This window comes from Spermophilus citellus (genome assembly GCF_964194105.1).
Source record: "Spermophilus citellus genome assembly, chromosome: 13".
Classification (NCBI taxonomy): domain Eukaryota; kingdom Metazoa; phylum Chordata; class Mammalia; order Rodentia; family Sciuridae; genus Spermophilus; species Spermophilus citellus.
In genome coordinates this window covers 69,746,237-69,769,622 of record NC_138193.1, presented here as the reverse complement: position 1 = coordinate 69,769,622, position 23,386 = coordinate 69,746,237, and the positions used below count along the sequence as shown (strand labels likewise).

Below are 23,386 nucleotides of genomic sequence, written 5' to 3'. Positions count from 1 at the left end.
AATCTACATGCCACGTGAGGACTTGTAACTGGTGGGCCAGGGGTCAGATTCAGTCACAATTCTGTTTTATTTGGCCCAGGGTGTTTTAAGACTGGAGAAGTCACAAGATTTGGTTTTTCTTGATTAAACTAGAAGGTGGTCTGACACTGGCCCCACATCTCGCAGAGAAGCAGCAGGAAGAGCACTGGCTGCCTGTTCAGGGGAGGTGTTGTGTTTTATTTCTGTGTAACAAACCATTTCAACAGTTGCGTGCTGTAAAACGGCAACATTTTCATTATCCTCATGGGTTCTGTGGACCAGGAATTTGGACAAAGCATAGTATTCACTCCACAATTTCTGAGGCCTCAGCTAGGGAGACTTGGGTTCTGGAGACTGGAAGGAATTATCTGGAGTCATCTTTACTTAGATGTTATATGCATGGCCTGGGAGAGATTGATGCTTCGTGGGCATGCCCTGGTCTCTGTGCAGATTCTGGGAATTCTGTGGGATCCTTCCATGTGCCTACTGCAGTGTGCTGGCCTCGGTGTAAAATGGTGGCTCAGTGATTCAAGAGCAAGTGTTCAGCAGAACGGGCAAAAGCCGCCTGGCCTTTTGTGACCTAGCCTCAGAGTTCACACTGTCACTTTCCTATAGTCTGTTGGTAGAGGCAGTGCACAAGCCCATTAAGATGCAAGAAGGGTAATTACTCCATCTGTTGATGAGCTACATACCAAGGAATTTGCAGCTCTGTGTGTGTAGTGCATTAATTGTACATAATTGTGGGGTTCACTGTGACATTAATAAATGCACATAACATAATTTGCTATACTTCAATCCCTAATGCTAACCCTTCTCTCCTTTCCTCTGGCCCTCTCTTCTATTCTATTGGTCTTCTAGTTTTTAAAAACTGACTTATGTTATACATAAAAGTGGAACTCATTGTGATCTAGTCATACATGCACATAAAATAGTTTGGTCAATTTTATTCTGCACGTCCTCTCCTTTCCCATTCTTTCTCCTTCCCCCTAGATCCCTTTCCTCTATTCCACCATTCTATTTTCATGAGATCCCTCCTCTTTTAAAATTCCTTATTTCTCTCAAGTTTCTGTGTATAACGGAAAACATTCAAGCCTGAGTTTCTGAGTTTGGCTTACTTCACTTAGCATGAAGTTTTCTTGTTCTACCCATTTACCCACAAATTCCATAATACCAATCTTTATGGTGGAGTAAAACTCCATTGTGTATTTATGGCACATTTTCTCTATTAAGGGACACCTAGGCTGGTTCCATAACTTGGCTATTGTGAATTGCACTGCTGTGAATGCTGCTATGCATTGGTATTCCTATAGTCTGCTGATTTTAGTTGTTTTGGATAAATACTAAGGAGTGGGTTAGTTGGATCATATGGTGGGTCCATTCCTAGTCTTTTAAGGAATCTGCATACTGCTTTCCAAAATGTTTGTACTAATTTGTAGTCCCACCAATATGTGAGTGTTCCTTTTCTCCTACATACTTACCAGCATTTCTTCTTTTTTTTATGATTTCCATTATAACTGGATTGAGATGAAACATCAGTATAGTTTTGATTTGCATTTCCCAAATTGTTAAGGAAGTTGCAAAAGGCCAAAAACATATGAAAAAAATTCATTTCTCCTGAAAAATGGTACTTTTGTTTGCCCGTTTTATGTGACTGTTTTAAATGCAGTGATGGGGTCAGACAAGTTCCTGTTTGCCACACTCTTCACTCCCTGTTAACATTGCCTCCAGGCTTCTTAATAAATGTCTCCTCTTTGACTCTCTCCAAGGGAATCTGAGTTGGGGAATCACTGTACTTCCTCACTACCTCCAAATTTAGATAAACCCCAATTGGAACTTAGATTTGTCATTATGAACATTGACAAGAGAGAAACTGAGTGTTCCCTTTGAGCGGGGGTGGGGTGAGGGGGAAATGGGAGGCAGCCTGGACTCCCCATGCCGGGGGAGCTGTGTGTAATCTTGGGTGGGGAAGATGATCCATTGGAGTGCGAGTCATGCTTGTTTAGGTCACATCCTGTATTTGCACTGCAGAAATGTGTTCTGTTAGTTCATTCACTGATTTTTTTTTTTTTTTTTTCATTCTTTGGTATGTGCATTTTCCCCTGTATTCTTATTCTAGGGAATTTGGGCCAGAACATTTGCTTGTTATTTTTAAAATATCCTGTGGGTGTTATCACGATCTCTGTAAATAATCTTATTTAGTGGTGGTATACTACTAGGAACATTCAAAATAAAGCAACTACAGTGTAAGTAAGGTGAAGGAAAAGTTTCTAGAACTAACATTGTAAACTTCTTTCTTGTTTTTACCCCTTTCCCTCCAGTGAAGGTCTTGCTGTTGCCTCAGGTGGAATGTTGGCTGTTATTCAAGATTTTCTTGCCTAGAGTTCTAGACATTTAAAAAAAAATTGGCCAATTTACCCTCTTAAATACTTCTTTAATCTGTCCCCTGTCTCCTCTGTCACTCCCTTAGCTCAGACCCTCACAACTTCCCTCTTGGGACTTTTAGTAGTAAGCCATGTATGTACCTTTTATGTTCCCATTATCTGTAACACCTCCCCACTTCAATTTGTTCTCTATTTGGGAGTGATCTTCCTAAAACCTCCGTCGTATCATATTCATTGTCAGCCCAGAAGTTAACAGTGGCATCTCTGTACCTCTGGATGAAACCTAATCTCCCTTTTCCCATGGCACAGAAGGGCAAAGAGAAAACAAATATGTATTTTGGAGGATAAATATGAAAGATACTCATCTAAAATCCAGGCATCTTGGTTATATATTTGTGTATATCAGAAAAATAAAATCTTCAATATACTTCTCACTGGTAAATGTCAAGACAGTCTTTGCTTTGTGCATCTACACTTGGGAAACATTGCCTCATTGAGTAGCCCACGTTATAGGAATTCTATCTGAAGCAGGCTGGTAGAGTGGGGAGGACTCAGCTTTGGAGCCAATCATACTATATATCCCTGGTTCTAGTTTCCTCTTAAGGTCTTGTTATCTGGGACAACTCGCTTCTCACCTTGTTTATGAAATCAGAAGTTCAAGGTGAAAGTTGATAAATGTTAGCCTTCTTTGTTGCTCCAGAGAGAAAATAATAGTGCACCAAGTTTTATATTTGACAGTTGGATAGCCCTCTTCCTCACCTGTGAGCTGCTTATTTTCTCACTGTAATCTCAGCAACTAAGAAGCTAAAAAGCCTCACAGATAAGCTAATTGCCATTAATTATGGGCAAAGAGGATGTAAGATTACTGACTCAAGGAAATGAGAGATGGAGAGCTTTCAACTGACTACAGTCTTGGTTAGGGTTCCGTGCTTTTATGTCATCTCTGACAGCTTTCAGATGGATCACCTTGGCCATTATTTCTAAATGAAGAAATAAGCACTTCCATATACTTTGAGTGTCCAGAATTTCACAATTTCAAGCTCACTTAGTCCTGGAACCCAGTTGTTGGTGTTAGGCCATCATTTTGCATTTATCTGTTATTTCACACCTTGTAGAAACAGGCTCAGAATAGGCTGGGTGACAAGGTGGTATTGTAGCAATTGGGATCCACATCCTTGTTTTATGAAGTTTAAATTTGTAATTTGAGAGTAGGCTCTTTGTATTGCCAAGAGTCAAAGCTAAAATTACCTGTGTTTCAAACAAAGAGTTCTTCTAGGACCTGCCTTTTTTCTTAGGTTGGAGGAAGAGGGGTGATGGATGACTTTTGCTTGAATCCCTAGACTCTAGGATCTAGGCCAAACAGGGATTGAACTGCCTCTTAAAATTTTTATTATTCTGCACTCTAGGAACCCCTTGAAAAGAGACTAATGTACTTTTAATGACTGGATATTAAAGAGTATTTATTTCAGGTATAAAACGTTGCTGTTGAAGTGTTTTTTTTTTTTTTCTTCCTTGCCTCAACTCGGGCATAGGAGAAAAACCTCATAGCTTAAAATAGAGCAATCAAAAATGGTCTCTTCTTATAAATGTGACCTGATCACAGATGGCTCAGATTTAGTAGGGGGAACCTTGGGTAGTGAATTGCAGTGTGGGGATTGGGGGGAGAGAAGGTCTGCAGTCAGCAGCAGGATATAGCGGGTAGGGGGAGAAGTAGAGGGCCATAATATGGCACCAGATGTATCTCCAATAAGGCTGGACAGGCACTGGGGACCAGGTTTGACTGATAGGTGGTGGTGATCTCAAATGCTCTGCTGAGACGAGATTAAGTGGATAAGAGCAGCCTTCTGGGGGAAGTATTGTCATCAGTGTATGTAATCTGTAAGTGAAGAGTACAAGCTCTGGGGCTGCACAGTTTGAATCTTGGCATCTCTTCTTATTACTTGTATGACCTTTAAACAAGTGATATAAACTCTTGGCCTCAGTTTCTGCATTGTATGAAGAGGATGGTAATATTTCCCACTTTATGGGCATGTTTTGAGATTCAGTATGGGTAAATCATTTAGATTGATACTGTGCAGAAGGAAGTACTGCATAATTGAATCATCTGGATTTTCCATTGATTGCCATGATGCTTGCAAACTCCAGGTGAGGATTGATGGTGCATATATGAAAGACTTGACCAGGATGCTAATTATATAGTGGGTGAGTTTTGTGATTTATATTTGGGTGTACATGACTCATTTTGAATGAATTTTTGTGATGGAAAGTCCAGATGATTCAAGATTTTTTTTTTTTTGGTTGGTTGCTTGTCAACTCTTTGGGATTTTCTACACAAACAAAATGGCATCAGCCTGTAGAGGCCATGTTGTTTTTTCCTATTTGTATACTCTTCACTTCCTTTTCTTGTCTTACTGTGCTAACTAGAACTTCCATTGCAATGCTGAATAGGAATGGAGAGAGGACATTCTTGCCTTATTCTGGATCTGGTGGCAAAGGGTCTAGTTTCTCACTGTTAAAGGAAAAACCCCATAGTTAACATTATATTTATGTATTCTTCAATTTGAAGAAGCCACCTTCTGTTCCTTTTTTTTTTTAAATCAAGATTGGGTGTTGGATTTTTGTCATAGTTTTTCTCTATTAATTGATAGCATACAATTTTGATTATTTAGAATGTACTCTTTAAAGATTGAACTTATTCAAATTAAAAAAAAATTAAAGTCTCTTCAGCCTTGTTCATGGAGTTGTTTGTTTAGGCCACCTTTAGTCCCTTGTTTGGGTCTTGGGTTTTTTTTTTCTTTCTTTTTTTTTTTGTGACTTGCAAGTTGACTAGTTTTTACCTCTTAAAATGTTTGAAAAAGATCTAAAAACTTGTGACAATTGACATTGAAATTTCGCTATTTGTATATAAAGTCCAATTAGAATGCAGCCATGCTAATACATTTAGGTAGTCAAATGTGCTCAGTGGCAGAGTTGAGCCATTGTAATGGACATCCCATGCTCTCAAAGCCTAAAGTATTTACCATCTGGCACTTTATTCTGGAAAGGTTTGCTGACCCCTGCTGTATAATATTCTATTGCATGAATATTCCCCAAAATATTTATCTGTTCAATTACTGATAAACACATTCTGCTGGTTTCTGGCAGTCGTGAGGAAAGCTGTCATGAACTTTTTATATATATATATATATATACACTTCTGCATATAAGTGTGCATACTGTTGGAGTGGTATGGCTGAGCCATAGCAGTGGGTCTTCAGCCTTCCTAGATAAGGTTTTTCCCACCAGCAGTAGATGAAACTGCTGATCATTTAACGTGCTGATAGCTGCTATTGTACAACTTAAGAATTTGTTGCCATTTTGGTGGATATAATCTAATATTTCATTGAGGTTTTGCTTCATTCCTTCCTGGACACCAATGAAGCCTATTATATTTTGAATAATCTTCTTGTACTTGTCTTAAATACGAATACGTCTGTATTTTCTTCTCACACCTATCCTCTTTTTAGTGTCTCGATCTTGTCCACCTTGGTTTTTTTTTTTTTTTGTGAGTTTACTTGTATTCATTCCACCTACTTCTCTTTCTCCTATTTTTTCTTTCAGCGATATTTTATCTAAACTCTGCCAGACTATTTTTATTTTGGTTTTAAGTTTGTTTTCTCCTTTTATGAACTCTCCTATCCAAAATTTCTCTGTAGTCATGAAAAATGATTGACTTGAAATTTCCCATTTTATTGTGTTCTTTTTGTTATGTTTATCTTTTGCTCATGGAGAAAGGAGAATGTGAATTGGGACAATTGAAAGGAAGAAAAACATTTCAGTTTTGACTTTTTGCTTCAAAAGGCCTCTAACCAAATAGGTATCTTCTTTGTCTTGTGGGTTTCTTTCCCTAGTTTTCGACCTTTAACAGGTGATGGGCTGCACAGCAACATGCCATTGTTCAGAGACTGACTGTGTATGCACTAACCTTGCTGTTTTTGTTTCTGGCAGCCTCCCTCCTGCAGAGGCAATTCAAGTGAGGAGGTAGTAAAGGGTTTCTGTTTTAACTGTCTTCAATGACAGACTTGTTCTAGGCCTCTGTGGCCACCACCCATTCCTTCTCCTGCCCTTGCCACAGACATACACTACTTCATTTGGTCATAGCCATCATTAGGTTGGCCTTCCCCTGGAGACCTAGTGTGGCTTAAACTTTTAGGGAAACCTGTTTCTCTGATTATGAGGAAGTATAAGGAATAATAACAGCTTCTGTCATTCAGGTGTGCTTCAGTTTGCTTTGTAGTTGTCCCTGTGTAAGTGTCCTCCACCTTTAATATTTCATTTTTATTGGTTTTGAAGGAGAAATATGTTTAGCTTTTTTTTTTTTTTTTTGGCATTCTGTGGATTGAATTTGGGGCACTCGATCACTGAGCCACATCCCCAGCCCTATTTTCTATTTTATTTAGAGACAGGGTCTCGCTGAGTTGCTTAGTGACTCACTTTTGCTGAGGCTGGCTTTGAACTCATGATCCTCCTGCCTCAGCCTCCTGAGCTGCTGGGATCACAGGTGTGGGTCACTGTGCCCAGCTTAGCCATTTTTAACTGGAATGCCTAACATATCCTCTTGGTGCTTTAAAAATAAATTTTGTTAGAAAGTCAAAATAGATAATTGACTTATTTCCATTTATTTTACCCACATGTGTTAATGTTATATAAAGAGAGCCAATATTGATAAGGTGCTTTCTTTTCAAAGGCATAAAGACCTGAAACAAAAGGGGAAAACTCTTTTTCTATATAAGGTAAAAACAAAAAGCTCAAAATGTTTGCTCTAAAAGCCTAATGTAGTATATCTTAATTATCTAAGGATTAAAGCATGCATTGAATAGTTATTATATTCGTCGTACATGAAAATTATGACAAACATGTGAGTCTCTGTATATGATCTTTTTTTTGTTAGCCATAATTGTCTTTCTTAATTAGGTTTGTCTGATTATTGGTTTCTAAAAATATGTGCATATTTTAAGGATCATAGGAAGTCAATTTATGGAAAAGCATCATTAAATTTGTTTTATAGACTCTGAGTTGTTCCTGCTGAGGCTTGTGGACATATGGTATCTTGTCTGATATAACATCTTGTATGAAAAATCTTGCTGAGACACCAAACAAAAACAGCGAAAAAATAAGGATAAACTTTTAACAACATAAAATTTTCCTTTGTCACATGCCCTTAATTTAAGCAACTATACATACATTGTGAATGCAGATACAGTGCTAAATATCCTTTATTTGTGAGAGTTTAAAACAAAATGGAAACTGTACTCTGTAAACACTTCGGAGTAAAACCACATGTATTAAAGTGTAGATAAAGTTCCCTATTTTTTCAAATTAAAAATAAGCTTTTAGTTATTTTGCATTGTAGCAAAAGATACAACTATTGTAGAAAATTAGAAAGTACATGTTTTTTTAAGCCAAATTAAGATGAGATGACATTCTACATGTTCTTTGTAGTCTATTTTTTTGAGAGAATTTTAATATTTTTTTGTTTTCTGCGGACACATCTTTCTTTGTATGTGGTGCTGAGGATCGAACCCTGGCCGAACGCATGCCAGGTGAGCTCGCTACCGCTTGAGCCACATCCCCAACCCATGTAGTCTATTTTTGAGCCAACAGTCATTTGCTTTATTATTTCATCTCTATCAATAAATTAACATCTTACCTCTTACCTGGTCCATACTGGAAATTTAAACTGTCAAGTTTAGTGCTTGTTCTGTCAAGATTCTGCCTTAGGCCACTCTTTGCAGATAGTTATCATGTCCCTTGATTTTTTTTTTTTTTTTTTTTCCCATCTACATCAGTCCCCACCTTTTGTCCTATGACGCTGACTTGTTAAGAGGCTGAGCAAGTTGTCCTGGTCTCAGATTTTTAATACTAAATGTTTTGGAGGCAGAACTTCTTGAAACTAAAAGTTCACTTTTTATGAGGTTTGGAGGGTGCCAGAGGCAACAGCAGAGGGAAGGTAGACACAAATATATTATTGCAATGAGAAAATCCTTTTATTCATCTACCAGGGTATGCTGATGATTACTTACGTGTTTAGTCCGAGACATTTCCTAAACTGAATCTCTAGGTTTTCCAAGATAGTCTTCGTTTTTGACTATAGTCATTAGAATGACTGAGTATCAGGATACTAAAAAGGTTGGTTAACACGGGAGTACTTTCTTTAAACTTCGTTTACATTTTTGTCTTCACAGTGACTTTTTGTGCATATGTGCACAAATGCATGTATATCTCATACACACACACACACACACACACTTGCTTTCATGTTGCATTTTGTGGTCCCACTCTGGAAAGAAAGAGTACAGAGTGCCGGTGGTGTGCTCAGCCTTGAGTCAGATGTTATGGGAGATAACAACTCGGTATCTTTCCTTAGGAATCCTTAAAATGTAATTATGCACACGTGATCAGTCAGAACTATGAAGTAATAAATGCTAACCTAGGACACCATTATAATAATAAAGCTGATATTAAACATACTAAACATTCTCCTTGATCTTACATTTTAAAACCAGCCATCTCAAGTTATTTATATACAACAAAACATAACCATAATTTCTTGTCATTTTTTTGAACTACTCTCTGCTTCATTCTGCTGCAGGAACAAACTGCTGGTAGTGTCTTACACAAATCCACCTTTCCAGTGATTCAACATATTTTCTGCTTTTATTTACTCTGGAACCCCTTTATCCCCCTAAAATTGCAAGGTTAACTCTTTAACTCTCACCTGACTGTTTACCCTCTGTGCTCTTGTTTGATGCCATTAACCAAAGAGCAACTGCATAATATTCATTTGCCTCAAACAATAACTACACTCTTACCCACCCCACCCCCACTTGCAAACATTTTTGTTTTTGTATTTCATCCACTTTGTAAATGTCCAATGATCATTGTAGATCAGGTTTACTTCTAGATCTTAAAGTAGATAAAACTTAGATGTTGTCCTTGCCTTTGAATAACGGGGGGCAGAATAGAAGGGGTCCCAAGACGGTGTAATAGATGTAGGAGTTCAGTGCAGTGGTATCTGAGAGTAAGGAGCAAGGAATGATGGCTGTATGGGGCAGCAGGAAAGCCTTGCTAAGATTACATCCAAGATCAAATCTAAAGATGAGAAGATGAGGAAGGCCACTGGGGCAGAGGGAGCAGTATGCATGGGAACAGCGCGATGGTCAGAGATCAAGACCTGTTGAAGGAATTGACATTACTGTTCTTGGAAGATCCTTTCTCACATATCAGCCTATTTGTCAATATAGGCACAAATATTCTCTTTTAAAGTCCCTTTTGATTCTGTTTCTACTTAAATTCCTTCACCCTACTATTATACTCAGGTATTCTCCATGTACTGAAAATAAGAATTTTTTAAAAACTCAAAAGTTGTATAAAATAAGGACAAAATTCTAAACTACTAACATCAGAGAATAAAACGTAATTATTTATAGTGATTCAGTAAGCTGTCATTATGATAAAGATGAGCTGCTTTTAAATGCATAATGATTCTGCAGGAAGACAAATGTACTTTTGAGAATAACTCGGACAGAAACCCAAACCACATGGAGTAGTTGTTTGTTTTCCAGAAATTTTATCACTTAATATTCCTTTCATTGCAGGCAGTTTAGTAGGTCGGACATTTCTGAGAAGGCAGCTTGTACTTCATTATTTCTTCTCGGTAGCTAAATGGCATTTCCGGAAGATCTCACATCAGAAATGTTGGTGTGCTTAATGATGGGACAAGCCACAAATGGATTGCCTAAAAGCTAAGTAAGTCTGGCCTTACCTAACAACAAAATAGCAATCAAAAGTGGATCTTCATTGATATCCTCATCTGTTGCTTCACTACAAAAAAAAATTGCACATAATGAATAACTTCCATATGTCTGCAGGGGAAGAGAGATGCAGGTGGTCAAGGATGCAGGGTCTCTTGATTTGGCAATAGAGAAGCCACTTAAAAGCCACCAAACGCCTACAAATTTGCCTCTACCCCCAGCCCTAGTGATACCACATTGGGCTCACCAAGTTGGGCTACATCCTTTTTTCAAACGAATCCCCATTTTGTGGAAATGTCCACGTTTAAGTTTGTAATCCTCTGATGATTTCTGTGGTTCTTTGCTTTTCTGACTTCATTTCCTGGTAGACCAGTAACGAGCACTGGTTTATGAATAAGAGATGAGATGAGCTACACAGAGACGTCCAAGGCGGGCTTAGACTTGGCTGCTTGAGAATAGAATTGGCTTGTGTGTAAGCCTTCTCTTGGCAACTTAAATGATGCACTGACAAGGCATTTTGGTCACATCATGAATTTGTGTATCACACATATACTGGGGTGGGTATGCATTTAGCCAGCTTCCATGGAACCTGCTTAACAGACAAACCCACACTGTCCTTTTTCTCTGTGAAATATGCTGTCTGATGTTCACAGAACTTGGTACACTTCTTGTTAGAAGTGTGCTTTCTAATCTGCTTGTTACTTGTCCCACTATTTGAGTGGTTTGCTTACCAGAGGTGAGCTTTGTGAATTCCCAAACCTGTTTGTTGCTTGTACTCGTTCATCTAATGAAACACCACAAAATTGATGAGTTATGATTGTAAAAATGAGAGCTATTTTTTTCTGTGAAAAGTAAATCAAGTGGTACTGCAACTTCCAGTAAAGATCAGTTGCTTAATGAAAATTGTCAAATTGGAGATGGGTAAGAAAATGTCAAATATTTAGAAGCACAAAAATCTAGAATGAATTTAAGTTATGGATTTCTCATTCTATTTCTAAATTCTTTAATGTTCTTGTCTTGTTTAAAGAATAGTGAGATATTAAAACTAGAAAATTGAGATTATGTCTTGTATTCATATTCTGTTTTACAGTATAGACTCCAAGGGGAGGTTTTTTCTTTTATTCATCAACTTAATAGTAATGATCAACTTAAATTCGGTTAAATTGAACTTGTATGTATTTTTAAGGCATACAACATGATGTTATTCATAAGAATTATTTCTAACGTTAAAAATTAACAGAATAACACATTATGTGCTATTTAAGGCAAAAGACTTGGAAATGCTCAAATATAAGGTTGCCTTATTTTTATGTCCACTCATGCAGAGAGGAGTGTTCCCTTCGAGAAGCACTGGGCTGGAACACTTGACTTATAGAAGAGTGAATTTCTGAATCTAGCCAGGGATGGAGCTATACTGGCCCTCTAGCTATTAGGGAACCCATCATGACTAATTGAACCAGGGAGAGTTAATGTCTTTGTGAATCTGTTTTCTTGGCACATAATATTCAGGGGCATATCAGCCACATTTTCCCACCCGTTGATAACAAATGTATCCTAAGTCTCCAATATGAGATGTGACTGGGAAGTAAAGAGGCCGATATAACCAATATACCAGAATTTAGACATCCTAATGAGCTTTCTTTTTCGAAATAACGACAGTAGGAGGTTATTTCCAAGATGCTGTCTTTACTCAAAATCATTTATGGAACTCATTTGAAATCGCTTTCAAAGACAATTTATATGCTTCATGGGAATGCCCGCTGAATTGCTCCGGAGATACCTGATATCAATCAATGATAGCTGTACCTACCTGATATCAATCAATGATAGTTGTACCTATCTTGATTTACCATTTTGTTTCTAAATAGCTATCTACTTACCATTAAATGCCAAGGTTTTCCAGGGATAGGCTATTAGAAAGCATGCATTTCAGGCCTAAAAGCCAGCCCTAAGGCAAACTTCAGGAAAGTCTTGAGCAATGGTGACATCACTGAAATGAATGTAAACCACCTAATGAGGTGAATGTTTGAAGGCAAGAGAATTCACTTGGATATATAAATTGTGTTTAAAAAGTTGAATCGGTAATAACTTAATAGAGAAGTATCATTTTTTTGTAAGTGACCAGGTAATAAATATTTAGGCTTTGTTTTGTGGGTCTCTGTCACAAGGGTTGTACTCCACAAAAAAGCAGACATAAAACAGACATGGATGCACCTCGTTTTATTTATAAACATAGGCAGCAGAGTGAATTTGGCCCATGGACCATAGTATACCTATGGTGCACTATGGAGTACTGAGAAAGGAATTACCCTTAAAAGTTTTGTGTCATTCCCATCCATTGACATTGAAATCATTCCTCCCATGTTTGATACAGTAATTGCCATGTTGCAGGATAGCTACTAGTATCAAAACTATTTGGGGGGCCAAATGTATAACTACAGTGTGATATTCTTGATACCTAATGCATAAAGCTATAGAAGAATTTTCCTCCAATTCAAACAGTAAAAATGCCTTGATGATATTCTAGCCATTACTGTTGTCCCTTTGCCCACACACACTTAGAATCTTTATTATGTAAAGATACTTACGATAGCTCCACCTAAATCTTCTCTTGTGATTAAAAATAACAGGAATATTCTGATATATTTCCAGATATTCCATTTTCCTGTTCCACAAATTGGAAATCAATACCCCTCTTAAAATGTGTCCCAGACTGACTGTTTTTCCAGGTATGACTGTGTTGCAGTAAACAATACAATTATTATCTCCCCTATTCAGGGCACACCTGATGAACTGTGGTTAAGATTGTAGGCTTTGGAATAGAATAGATCTAAGTTAAAATTTCAGGCCTGCCACTAACTTTGTGGAAGAGTTACTTGAATGTGTCTTTCTTCATCTACAAAAGAAGAATCATAAATTTTAGAGCTTCTCTAGTTTATAAATTTCATGAGGGCCAGAAATTATGTGTTTTGCTTTGATTATCCAAATGCTCAGTTCTTAGTACAGTGCCAGAATTATAATAGGTGTTTATTAAATATCAGACTGATAGATGAGGGGAAAGATAAGTCCTGTAGAACTGTTCTTAGGAGTGAAGCACCCAGCACAATGTCCAGCCCTTAGTAACATTCAGTCATTAAAAAAAATTTTTTTTTGAAGCAACTCTGTCACACTTTCTCATAATAAACCTCTAGTCAACTAAAGCTCCATGATCTAGCACAACCAAACTCAAATTGTTTTCCCAATTCATGAATTTTAAATACATGTCATTATATTTGGGGTTGCTAACTTTGATATAATGAATTTCATCTCTTCCTTATATATTTTGTCAAACTCTTGAATTTTTTTCTTATATCTCCCAAATGTCTGACTTTTTTGGTGGTTATGATTATAGTCATCCCTCAGTATCTACTTGAGATTGGTTCCAGGACTCCCAGTCTCCTACCAAAATACATGAATGCTCAAGATTCCTGTGTAAAATAGAGCAGAATTTGCATATGACATATGTATATCTTTCCATGGACTGTAAGTCATTACCAGATTACTTAGAATACCTAATGCCCAATGTAAATGCTGTATAAATAGTTGCATTACTTGGGGAATAATGACCAAAAATGTCTATACATGTTCAGTATGGGTGACTTTTTCCCCCCCTGAACATTTTCAATCATGGTTGGTGGAATTTGGATATGAATCAGTGGGTATCTAGGGCTAACTGAACTTAAGTTGGGGGATGCATCCTGAATAATTTCAACAGGTAAATTTTGGCACCTTTTACTCCAGAAGGGGACAAAAGCTAATGAAAACCATTTAGTAGCTGAAAATGCATAATTATCGATAATGTGGTGAGAGTGACATTGCTCTGTTGTTCTGCCTGTAGCACTTTGAGTTGCTGCATAGAATACTCCTGGGTAGTTACCTCCGCAAATGAGGCTTCTGAAATTGAAGAACCTGTGGCTTGGTGTTATTACTGTAGAAATTCAGTGACTTGATGAGTCCTGCATCTCTCCATTCTCTTTTCTTTCACTTATGTATTTTTAAGAACTGCATTCTGTAATCAAGATACCCTGTTTCTAGATCTCTTCTATACAACTGAGAATGTTAATCAAGGTCTCAGATCATATCATAGCAAGAGTGTGTTGCTTGGCAACAGGGGAATGAGAAAATGTTTCAGATTTTAAAAATAATTCAAGGTTTTGTTATTCATTTTTTATTAAAATGATTTCATTATTTGTGGGGAAAATAGCTTGGAGTGAAAAGTGGACCACGGCAGCAATATCTTTCTTGTATTTGTGTTATAGGAAATCTAAGCAAGAATTGGTTTTGTGCACTTGGACTATGTGGATATTCTGACTGGCTCTGGAAACTTTCCCAATTGACTCATTAGGTACAAAGGAATACCTTTTCCCCATTGCTTCTTTCCAAAAAATTACAACCCACAGGCTATCTGTTTCTAGGGCCATCTTGGAATTATAACCATATTTCTTGTCAGGTATACCAAAATCTCTATCACATTCTTGGTTTATTTTAATAGTAATTGAATATCGATCCAATGTCTCTTCCTTGTTAGAGTTTAAGGTCTCTGAAGGTATGTTAGTCGCCTCTCTGTGGGAAGAAGCTAACTGGGGTGATAGTTCTGGAGGCTGGGAAGTCCAGAGCATAGTCCTAGCCTCTGGCAGGGGCCTTCATGCTGTATCACACGTGGCAGAGGGCATCACACAGAAAAAGAACGGAATACATGGCTGAAGTAGCCCATTCATTTTGTGCCTAGGTGCAAAGGGAGAGAAAGGGACTGGAGTCCAAATATCCTCTTCAAAAGTATTCCTCCAGTGACTTGACTTTGTCCCACCAGGCCCCTTCCTCTTAGAGGTTCCAAGACTTCCCAACAGTGTCATGGGCTGGGGACACAGGAGCCTCTGGGGGGACAATTAGGACCAATTCTATAGTTTGAATCCTATTTTGGACCCCTTTGTTGGCTTATCGTGAGGGTTATTGATGATCTGATTTCTTTTTTTTTTTTTTAAGTATGCTCACCTATATTTCAAGAATTGTTATTAGTTATTTTATTTGGACACTGGTGCTCCATACACAGTAGTTACTACAATCATGAGCCTTCACTGTGACTTGTAGGATAGATCAGTCTGATTTCAGAATCACAGAAATGACTGAATTGTTGAAAGATCAAGGGATGCTTGTCTAAAGGACATGGTACATAGCAAAGCTGAGGGCTCAAGTTTCTCCATGGCACATCAGAGAATATCTAGATAAAAGTAATATTGGATAATTATGATTGTAATGCATTCCATTATTGTCATGTATGTAAGGAGAATTAAAATAAACAAAACTAAGGACTTCCTCTGTAAAGACAGCTAGTCCAGTATTTTCCAGCTTTGGTGTTTGCAAACTTTGTGATATGGTCAAGTCTCTTTAATTCTCTGTGCCTCAAATTCCTTATCTGTAACTGATAATAGTACTGAAAAGATTTTTCCCAGAATTAAATAATGCATGACTTGGCACATAGTGTACAGTAAATGTTTAACTGTAGCTGTGATACTGACATTTATATGCAATAACTTAAATCTGCTTATGGTCTCTTCCCCTCCTTTTCCTTCTGTTCTTGATTGAATTCTGTATATTTGAAGACATTAAATTTCAAAAACAAGATGCATTTTTACCTATGATATAAACTTTGTATTCGTTGGAAAATGATGTGCTTGAATGAGAAACTTTTCATTAAACCCTTCCTGTTATACAGTTCTCTTTATTTCTGTTGTGTATCTATGATGAGTGTAAAGCTTTTAAAGATCCTATAAACGTCTTCCTGCTTAGGAGTCTTTTTTTTTTTTTTTTTTTGAGACACGAAATCAATAGCAGAATTTTCCCCGTAGTCTGATTGCTTTGTCCTGGTTACTTTTTACAGAGAACTTAGGTCTTATCTTTATTGGGAAATTTTGGCTTTCTTGGATGCCTTAATGCTAATCTTCATTTGTCATATCCAGCATTTTTTACTTATACTATTAGGTTGTAATGAGACTAATCATACATGATCAAGACATAGACTTGCATAATGTTTCTAATATTTTTTGATGTTATTAACATCATCACTAGTAATTATGGCAAAAGGGTGAATGACACCCTTAGAATGGACTGTTTGCAAAACTAATATCTGCAATTGCAGATATTAGTTCCGCAAGGTTTTGTTTTGGGTGTTGGTGGTAAGTTGGGCTTTAGGAAACAGAAGAGAAAGGGTTGAAGAGAAGAAAGAAGGAAAAGGTCAAAAAAAGCTGCAATATACCTCTGATCTCTGCTATAGGTGACCATAAATTTTTGTTGTTTGATCTTTAAAGATGGAAGAGCCATGTTGAAGCACAGTCACAGATAGCTAAGTCTTTTAAGTCTAGATTGGAAAAACTCATCACATATTTCATTTTTTTTAAAAAAACAAAGTATATATGGTACAAATTAGAATTAAAGAGCCTACATAGTCTTTGTTATCTGAGGCAAAGATGAATCAGTCTCAACAAATGGGTTTTCACTAGGGAATCAATACAACTTTCACCTTGAGCTAACTTTGTGTTAACATAAGAAAGATGTATCTAAATTTCACCTCTGATATTTCATTGTGAAAATATATTTCTTTATATAGTTGTCAGATAAGATTGGTAAGGTTGATAAAGATATTAATGAGGTCAGTGAAATTTTGCTTGAGCAAGTATTGAAGGGTCAATTTTTAAAAAATATTCTAGACAGGCTTATTGTCAAAATCAGCCTGTGAAATAGCAAGGTATTTGGCTACACCAAGCCCAGAGTGTACAACATTCGACTTTTTGAACTTGATGTTTAGTTTCATTGCTGTATTTTGAACATTTTGTTGAGGCTATATGAAATTTTCACAATTACTTAGACTAATTGAACTGAATCCTTCTCTGCTGATATTAGTAACTCATGAGTGATAATTTAGGAACATAGACTTACTCTAGGGACAGATACCTTGGGCAGATGATGTAATTCCTGGACACGGCAGTAAAAGTACAAGCAGTTTTTCTGTGTTCCCTGCTCTTATTAGTCATTGAAAACATAATAAAAGAAGTAATGACTCATTTCTTTTTTTATAGGCAATCCTTGGAGTTCATATTTATTTTTCTGCTATTAGAAATACCGCTGCTAAACTGCAGAGCCTAGGTTATTTGCCAATAGTTTTAAGCTCAATATTTTCTAATATTGTGATTTTTAAAAATGGAAATTGAACAGCCTTTTTCCTTTTTGGTTCGTTCCATGGCTGATCCTCCTTGTCATTCTCAATTTACACATTCTGTTTTGAGAGTTTTTCCCGAACTCCCCAATTAAAAAAAAAAAAAGGCTGTCTCATTATGATACCTTTTTAATTTTAATTTAACCCATTTTAAAGCAGCAATCCTCATTTAAAATTTTGCTTGAGAACCATTGTTTCTCCTTTGCTGACCAAGCAATAAACCATCCTTTTTCCTTCTCAAGAACGTTTTCTCTCACTGGATTAGCATCAAGGCAAGGACAGCTTTCTACACAAAGGACAGCGTTCCACAACAAGGACTCAAGTACAGGATCATGGAGCCAGAGAAGACCGGGAGGCTGAACAGCTAGAGGAGACCGGTTCCCGACTGGCTGATGGGGACGCCCGAGGCAAGGATACCACGTTTGGATCTCGTGGACAGGCAGCCCGAGCCCAAGAGAGCCCAGTTGTCTGGCATCGTAATGGCTGAAAACTGAAATAACCCACGAACAGCTATGTGAGCTGCTCAAGTATGCAGTTCTGGCTGCACCCGTTATCGAGAGACCCAGGTGGTGCCAGCTTCTGTACGGAAAGCAACTGAGCAGAACAGTGGTTGTCATCCCTCAAGGGATGAGTCAACTCCACTTCTACAGGTTCTATTTCGAGTTTGGATTTCTCCGAAAAGCCTTCAGACACAAATTCCGCTTGCCGCCTCCATCTACTTTTCTAGCTGATGTTATCGGGCTACCAAATCAAACGGCTGGATATCTGCCTAAGACCATCGGAGGATCTGTACCATCTGCCGGTACAAAACCCAGGGTCGACCTGCAGAATGAACCGGTCATTCAAAAGTATAGCTCTCAGAAGGTGGGCTTGCTGCGATGCCTTCTGATAGAGGAGGAAATGAGAACACTTGACTTTCCGTTACAAGGTTCTGAGAACTTTGTAACTACCAGATGTAATGCGTCTGTAACAGAACAGCCCTCTTTGGGCTGGACGGAGAAATGTGCATCACGTCCAAGGGGAGAGAACTAACACGCATCTCACTGCTTGCCGAAGGAGGCTCGTGTCTCATGGATGAGTTGGTGAGACCCAATGAGGAGATTGTAGACTACGCCACCTGCTATTCGGGGATCACGGAGGAGATGCTTAAGCCGGTGACGACGAAACTGAAAGACGTTCAGAGGTGGTTAAGAGCACTGCTTCCTCATGATGCGGTGTTGGTAGGTCATTCCTTAGACGTGGATCTCCAAGCATTGAACATGATCCATCCATATGTTATCAACACCTCGTTGCTTTATGCCAGAGAGCGGGGCAGAAGATTCAAGCTAAAGTTCTTAGCCAAAGCTGTATTGGGGAAGGACATGATTCCACAGAGGATGCTACAGTGACCCTTGAATTGGCTCAATATTTCCTCAAGTATGGCCCAAAGAAGATTGCAGAACTCAATCTGGAGGCGCTGTGGAGAGCCCAAGACCCAAGAAATGTCAGAGAAAAGTTCCAGTACACCTACAGAGGTGCTTTAAGATCTTTCGATCCGGGGCATCACAAGCTCCTTTTTGTATCCCGAGAGACAGATGATATTGAACTCCCATCTCCTGAAGATTGTGAGACTATTAAGTGCCTTTCCAACAGAGAGGTCTTTGAGCAGGCCAGAAGGCAAGCACGCCTGTACCCCTTCAGCATTATTCGGTTCTCTTTGGAGCCTTTTTCACCTCTCCTCACTGAGGAAGTGAACCAAAGGATGCAGATCAAGTGGACAAAGATGGCCACTATCTATGCTGGGTCAATGAGCAAAGATTGGAACCTAAGTGCTCTGAAGAGGCTGTTTAGGAGCTTTGGCCCAGTTCGTACAATGACTGCTATTCTGGAAATGCATCAGCCTCATCTCTATAGAGTATGAAGTCCTGGAAGCTGCCCAGCTGGCCATCGAGTGCTTGAATGGCGTTCTGGTGGAAGGTGTATGCCTAAAGGTACAGAGACCTGTGACAGAACTCACTCTCGATTGTGACACACTCGTTAAGGAGCTGGAATGAGATTCTGAGAACCGAGAAACCATTTATCTGTCTGGAGTAGGTAAAGATTTCTTAGGACATATTCAGGAACTACCGAGCCTCCTTGGTGGCCTGGAAGCTGTGATCGTGCCTCCAGATGCTCAAAGCGCAAGACAGGAAAAATACTGTTTCCTGAAATTCAAAACTTTTGGCAATGCCCAGAGGGCCCTCCATGTCCTCGCAGGCAAGGACTGGAAGCTGAAATGCAGGCAGGCCCTAACCCCCAGGCACCTGCACGCGTGGCTTAGGAGCTCACCACCTGAATCAAGAAGGCCCGCAGGTCTGAGAGACCTCCTCCCTCGGAGCGGGAGACCTTGCAGAATTTAAAGGCGGAAAATGCAAAGAGTGCAGCCTGGCGTTGGAGCCGCACGATTGGAAGGCTCTACCGAAGCCTGAGCCCGGGTACCCTTTGCGTCATCCTCCTGCCAGGAACCACTAGCCCTCATGGATCTCTCTGGCCTGGGACTCATGGGAATAAAAGATGAAGAAGAGGAAAGCACCGGCCCAAGCATGGGTTTGTGAGTCGGCTCGCCACTTGCCTTTTCTCATCCTTCCTGGGCGATGGTGGAGAAGACGGGTCAGGCTGCAGCTTCTCCAAAGACTGCTGGGCCTCTTGGTTCAGTGGACGGCCTTGTGTGGGAAGTTGGTGTGCCGGCTAACGGGTCTAATCCATTTACATGGCATGCGCAAGTGTTCAATAAATGCCTAAAATTCAAGCCTTCCTCATCTTAAGACAGGGTGGGGGAGCGGGAAACTAAAACAAAAAAAGACACCACACTGTGCCCCATGAGTCAGTGCAATTACTATGTGCCAATTGGAGAAAAAAAAAAAATATATATATATATATATAAATTTAAAATAAAGTAAAATGGAAACAAAATTAATACAACTTATAATTAAACCAAAATAAATGTAAACGTGTTTGATATCTTAAGCAAAATTTTATTTTTAATTTTTTTTTATTTGTTTTTACTTGCTCACTGTCTTCTCCCATCTGCTTAAAATATGAATGTAGTGACCTTCTCTATCATCAAGCCCTTGGCTCTGGCATTGGTGTTGAACCACTGAAAGGACCTTGTAGATAAACACTGGAGGAAATAACAAGAATGCACTGTTGCAGTTTCAAACTCTGCTTTTGCCTTATTTTTTTTTCCTATCAAGGGTCTGCTTAGGTGCTTAAATGAGCTATGAAGCATGATCCAAATCGGCTTTGCTTATCCAGTTTTGATATTTTACCGTTATTTAAAAAAAAAATTGGTAAACTTGCTCTACATGGTTCAGTCCCTTTCTCTTACTAAAGGGCAACATGCCAACTAAAGTTGAGATATAGGAGCAAACCAGAGATGTTTCAAAAATTTTTTTTCTTCAATACTACTATATGAAATTCTGACTCTGATAGGGTCTGATGGTTTGATATCCTAGCTGCTCATTCAGTTAGCATGACACCAGTGTTTCTCCTGGAAGAATTTAGAAGAATGAAAATATCTTTACTGGCTTCTTGATAAAACTGCTTATGCTAATCATATTCTCCCCAGCCTGGGATGGAAAGAAAAACAAGTTGGATAGTGAGATAAGGTATTTATTCAAATCTCTGAATGTGCAGTCTTGGGAGCCTTGGCCTGTGCAGAGCTTCCTCTCGCCTAAAAGTATCCCTTGAAATCACTGAAATGGCTAGAGTCATTCTAACTCCACTCACCATAATGAAGCCCTAGGGTTCTGAATCTAAGTGATTTTATTGTATGGAAAAATTTTTCTAATGGGAAAAAATCTTCATGGGCAAGATAAGAGACAATAAAAAATTAGAATGGCCTGTGGACTCATGATTCTAGGATTCAATCTAAGAATCAGTCAATTGAGTGAGAAAGTTAACGTCGGTAGTCTGTTTTCACTGTGGACCAAGGCTTTATAATGGGGTGCCTAAAACCTTAGGCAGTTTAGTTTTAGAGGACTTGTTATGTAACCCCCTCCTCCCATATTTGTTGCTACATGCCTGTGCATGCTCCTCCCCGCAACCTGGGAAAAAGCTCCTTGTTTTACCAGAGATGTTGGTTGTTAACTCATTTCACATTATTTTCTTGTTTCATTCCTGCAGTCTTCAGTTCCCACAATTCACTGAGACAACTCTGTGTTGACAGGTCACTATTCTGCTACTTGACCACTTGCAGCATTAGATAATCATAGCCATTCTCAGAATACTTTATTTCTTGGCATTCATGATGTCACACTCTTCTTCTCCTTTTATGACCATTTTATCTCTTGGGCCTGGTCTTGTTTTTCTGCTTGACCTCTCATTGGAAGGCTCCAGGACTCCCCCTGGTATATCTCTTTTCTTACTATATATTTAGGTAAATGCATCTGTTCCCGTAGCTATAAATGCTAAGCTATTACAGATGATTTCCAAATCTCTACCTATAGCTATGACTTCTCATAAGACCTCAGGTGCTCATCTCAATATCTATTCAGCATTATCAGTAATATGTACAATTAGCATCTGACTTTGGATTTCTTCCTCATAGCTCCTTTCCCTCTGGAATTGCTGATCTTAGAAAATGGCACCACCTAATAACCCATGCCCCAAACTGAGCAATTGTATTTGATTCCTTGAATTCCCTTTCCCTCAACACCCAGCCCATTGGCGATCCCATTTTCATAACTCCATCTCCAAATATTTTCATATTTTTGGATGGTTAACTACCTTAGTCCAAGGCATCATCATGGTTCTTGACTGAACCACTTAATTTTTTTTTTTCGAGTCTTCCAACTGCCACTTTCCCTCACTCTGTAATGCAAATTACATTGGGTTATTCCATTGATTAAATCTTAGTGGTGACTTAGAGCAGTATCACTTTCCTCATTTTCCCTAGAGAGTTCTGCCCTGCCTGCAGTTCTCTACCCCACATGGTCCTTATTTCTTCCTCCTAAATTCCCTGAACCTTCTCCCCGTAAGACCTGTGCGTTGGGTGTTGCCTAGCCTGGAGTGCTTTTTTTTTTCCCTTTTCATGGCTGTCTCATGTCATTCAGATCTCAGTTTAACCTCATTTCTTCAGTAAGCACTTATTAATGTCACTCTTGTTCTTGCTAATTGTTTATTAGCAATTTCTACTGCATTCATGAGTGCACATAGGGATAGTGCACTGTGCGTGTTGTCTCTTCTGCAGAATGTCAGAGGTTCAGTAGTCTATTCCCATTTTCTGGGACTTGCCTGGCACATTGTGAGAGCTCTATTAATATTGGTTGAATGAATAAATAGACGAATGATCATACTCAAAAGGACTTTATTTTTAAAAGGCATTAAGAAGGACTGACATTGGCAAAATGTTTGGTTTGTGCTTCAGGATTTAGTTATCTTTCGTGTCTTTATGTGATCACTGTCTTTTGGGAAAATACAAGCATCTCAGAAGTGTGTATGTGAGCTAAGAACATAATGCCAAGTACATGTCGGCCTATCCAGCCCTGGGGGGAGAGACCGATTTGGATTGGGAATCCTCTCTTGGGTGGGTAAGGAAACGAAGGCTGATCTAAGTCACTTGGCAGATTATAGAGCTGGTGGCTCAGGAGCCAAGACTGGAACCCCATCTTTGTGGCTCTGGAGCCTGTTCCATAATGAGACTACTTACCTTCCTTGGTTTATCCTTTGAAAAATAGCAGAGTAAATTCACCATAAGCATTCATATTGTGGAATCCTGTTTTGCTCAGGTTGGGATAGTAAATATTTAAGCTGTCTTTTTTTTTTTTTTTGTCTTTTTGTGGGCCAAGGTCTGTTATAACTACTACACTGTTATTGCAGTGCCCAAGAAACCATAGATGATATATAAATGAAATGGGTGTGGCCATGTTCCAGTCATTCATTTATGGTAACTAAATATCATCACAAAATGATATTTAAAATAGTTT

The 23,386-nt window shown here is 38.6% G+C and overlaps 1 protein-coding gene and 1 pseudogene across 5 annotated transcripts in view; both read left to right on the top strand.

Annotated features, from left to right (window-relative positions):
• CCDC85A (coiled-coil domain containing 85A) overlaps positions 1–23,386 on the top strand; it is a 184,787-nt gene that overhangs the window by 34,481 nt on the left and 126,920 nt on the right. Inside the window, exon 3 of one of the 4 annotated variants that reach the window (XM_081264730.1) lies at positions 17,684–17,959. The exons of the other annotated variants lie outside the window; for them this stretch is intronic. Within the exon in view, the coding sequence (XP_081120856.1) occupies positions 17,684–17,706 (23 nt within the window). The 3' untranslated portion in view covers positions 17,707–17,959. Of the gene's footprint in view, positions 1–17,683; positions 17,960–23,386 lie in introns of those variants that run through there. 4 annotated transcript variants of the gene reach the window in all.
• Positions 17,774–20,014, top strand: LOC308632546 (RNA exonuclease 5-like; annotated as a pseudogene). The gene has a single exon. The product of its transcript is annotated as an RNA exonuclease 5-like (transcript).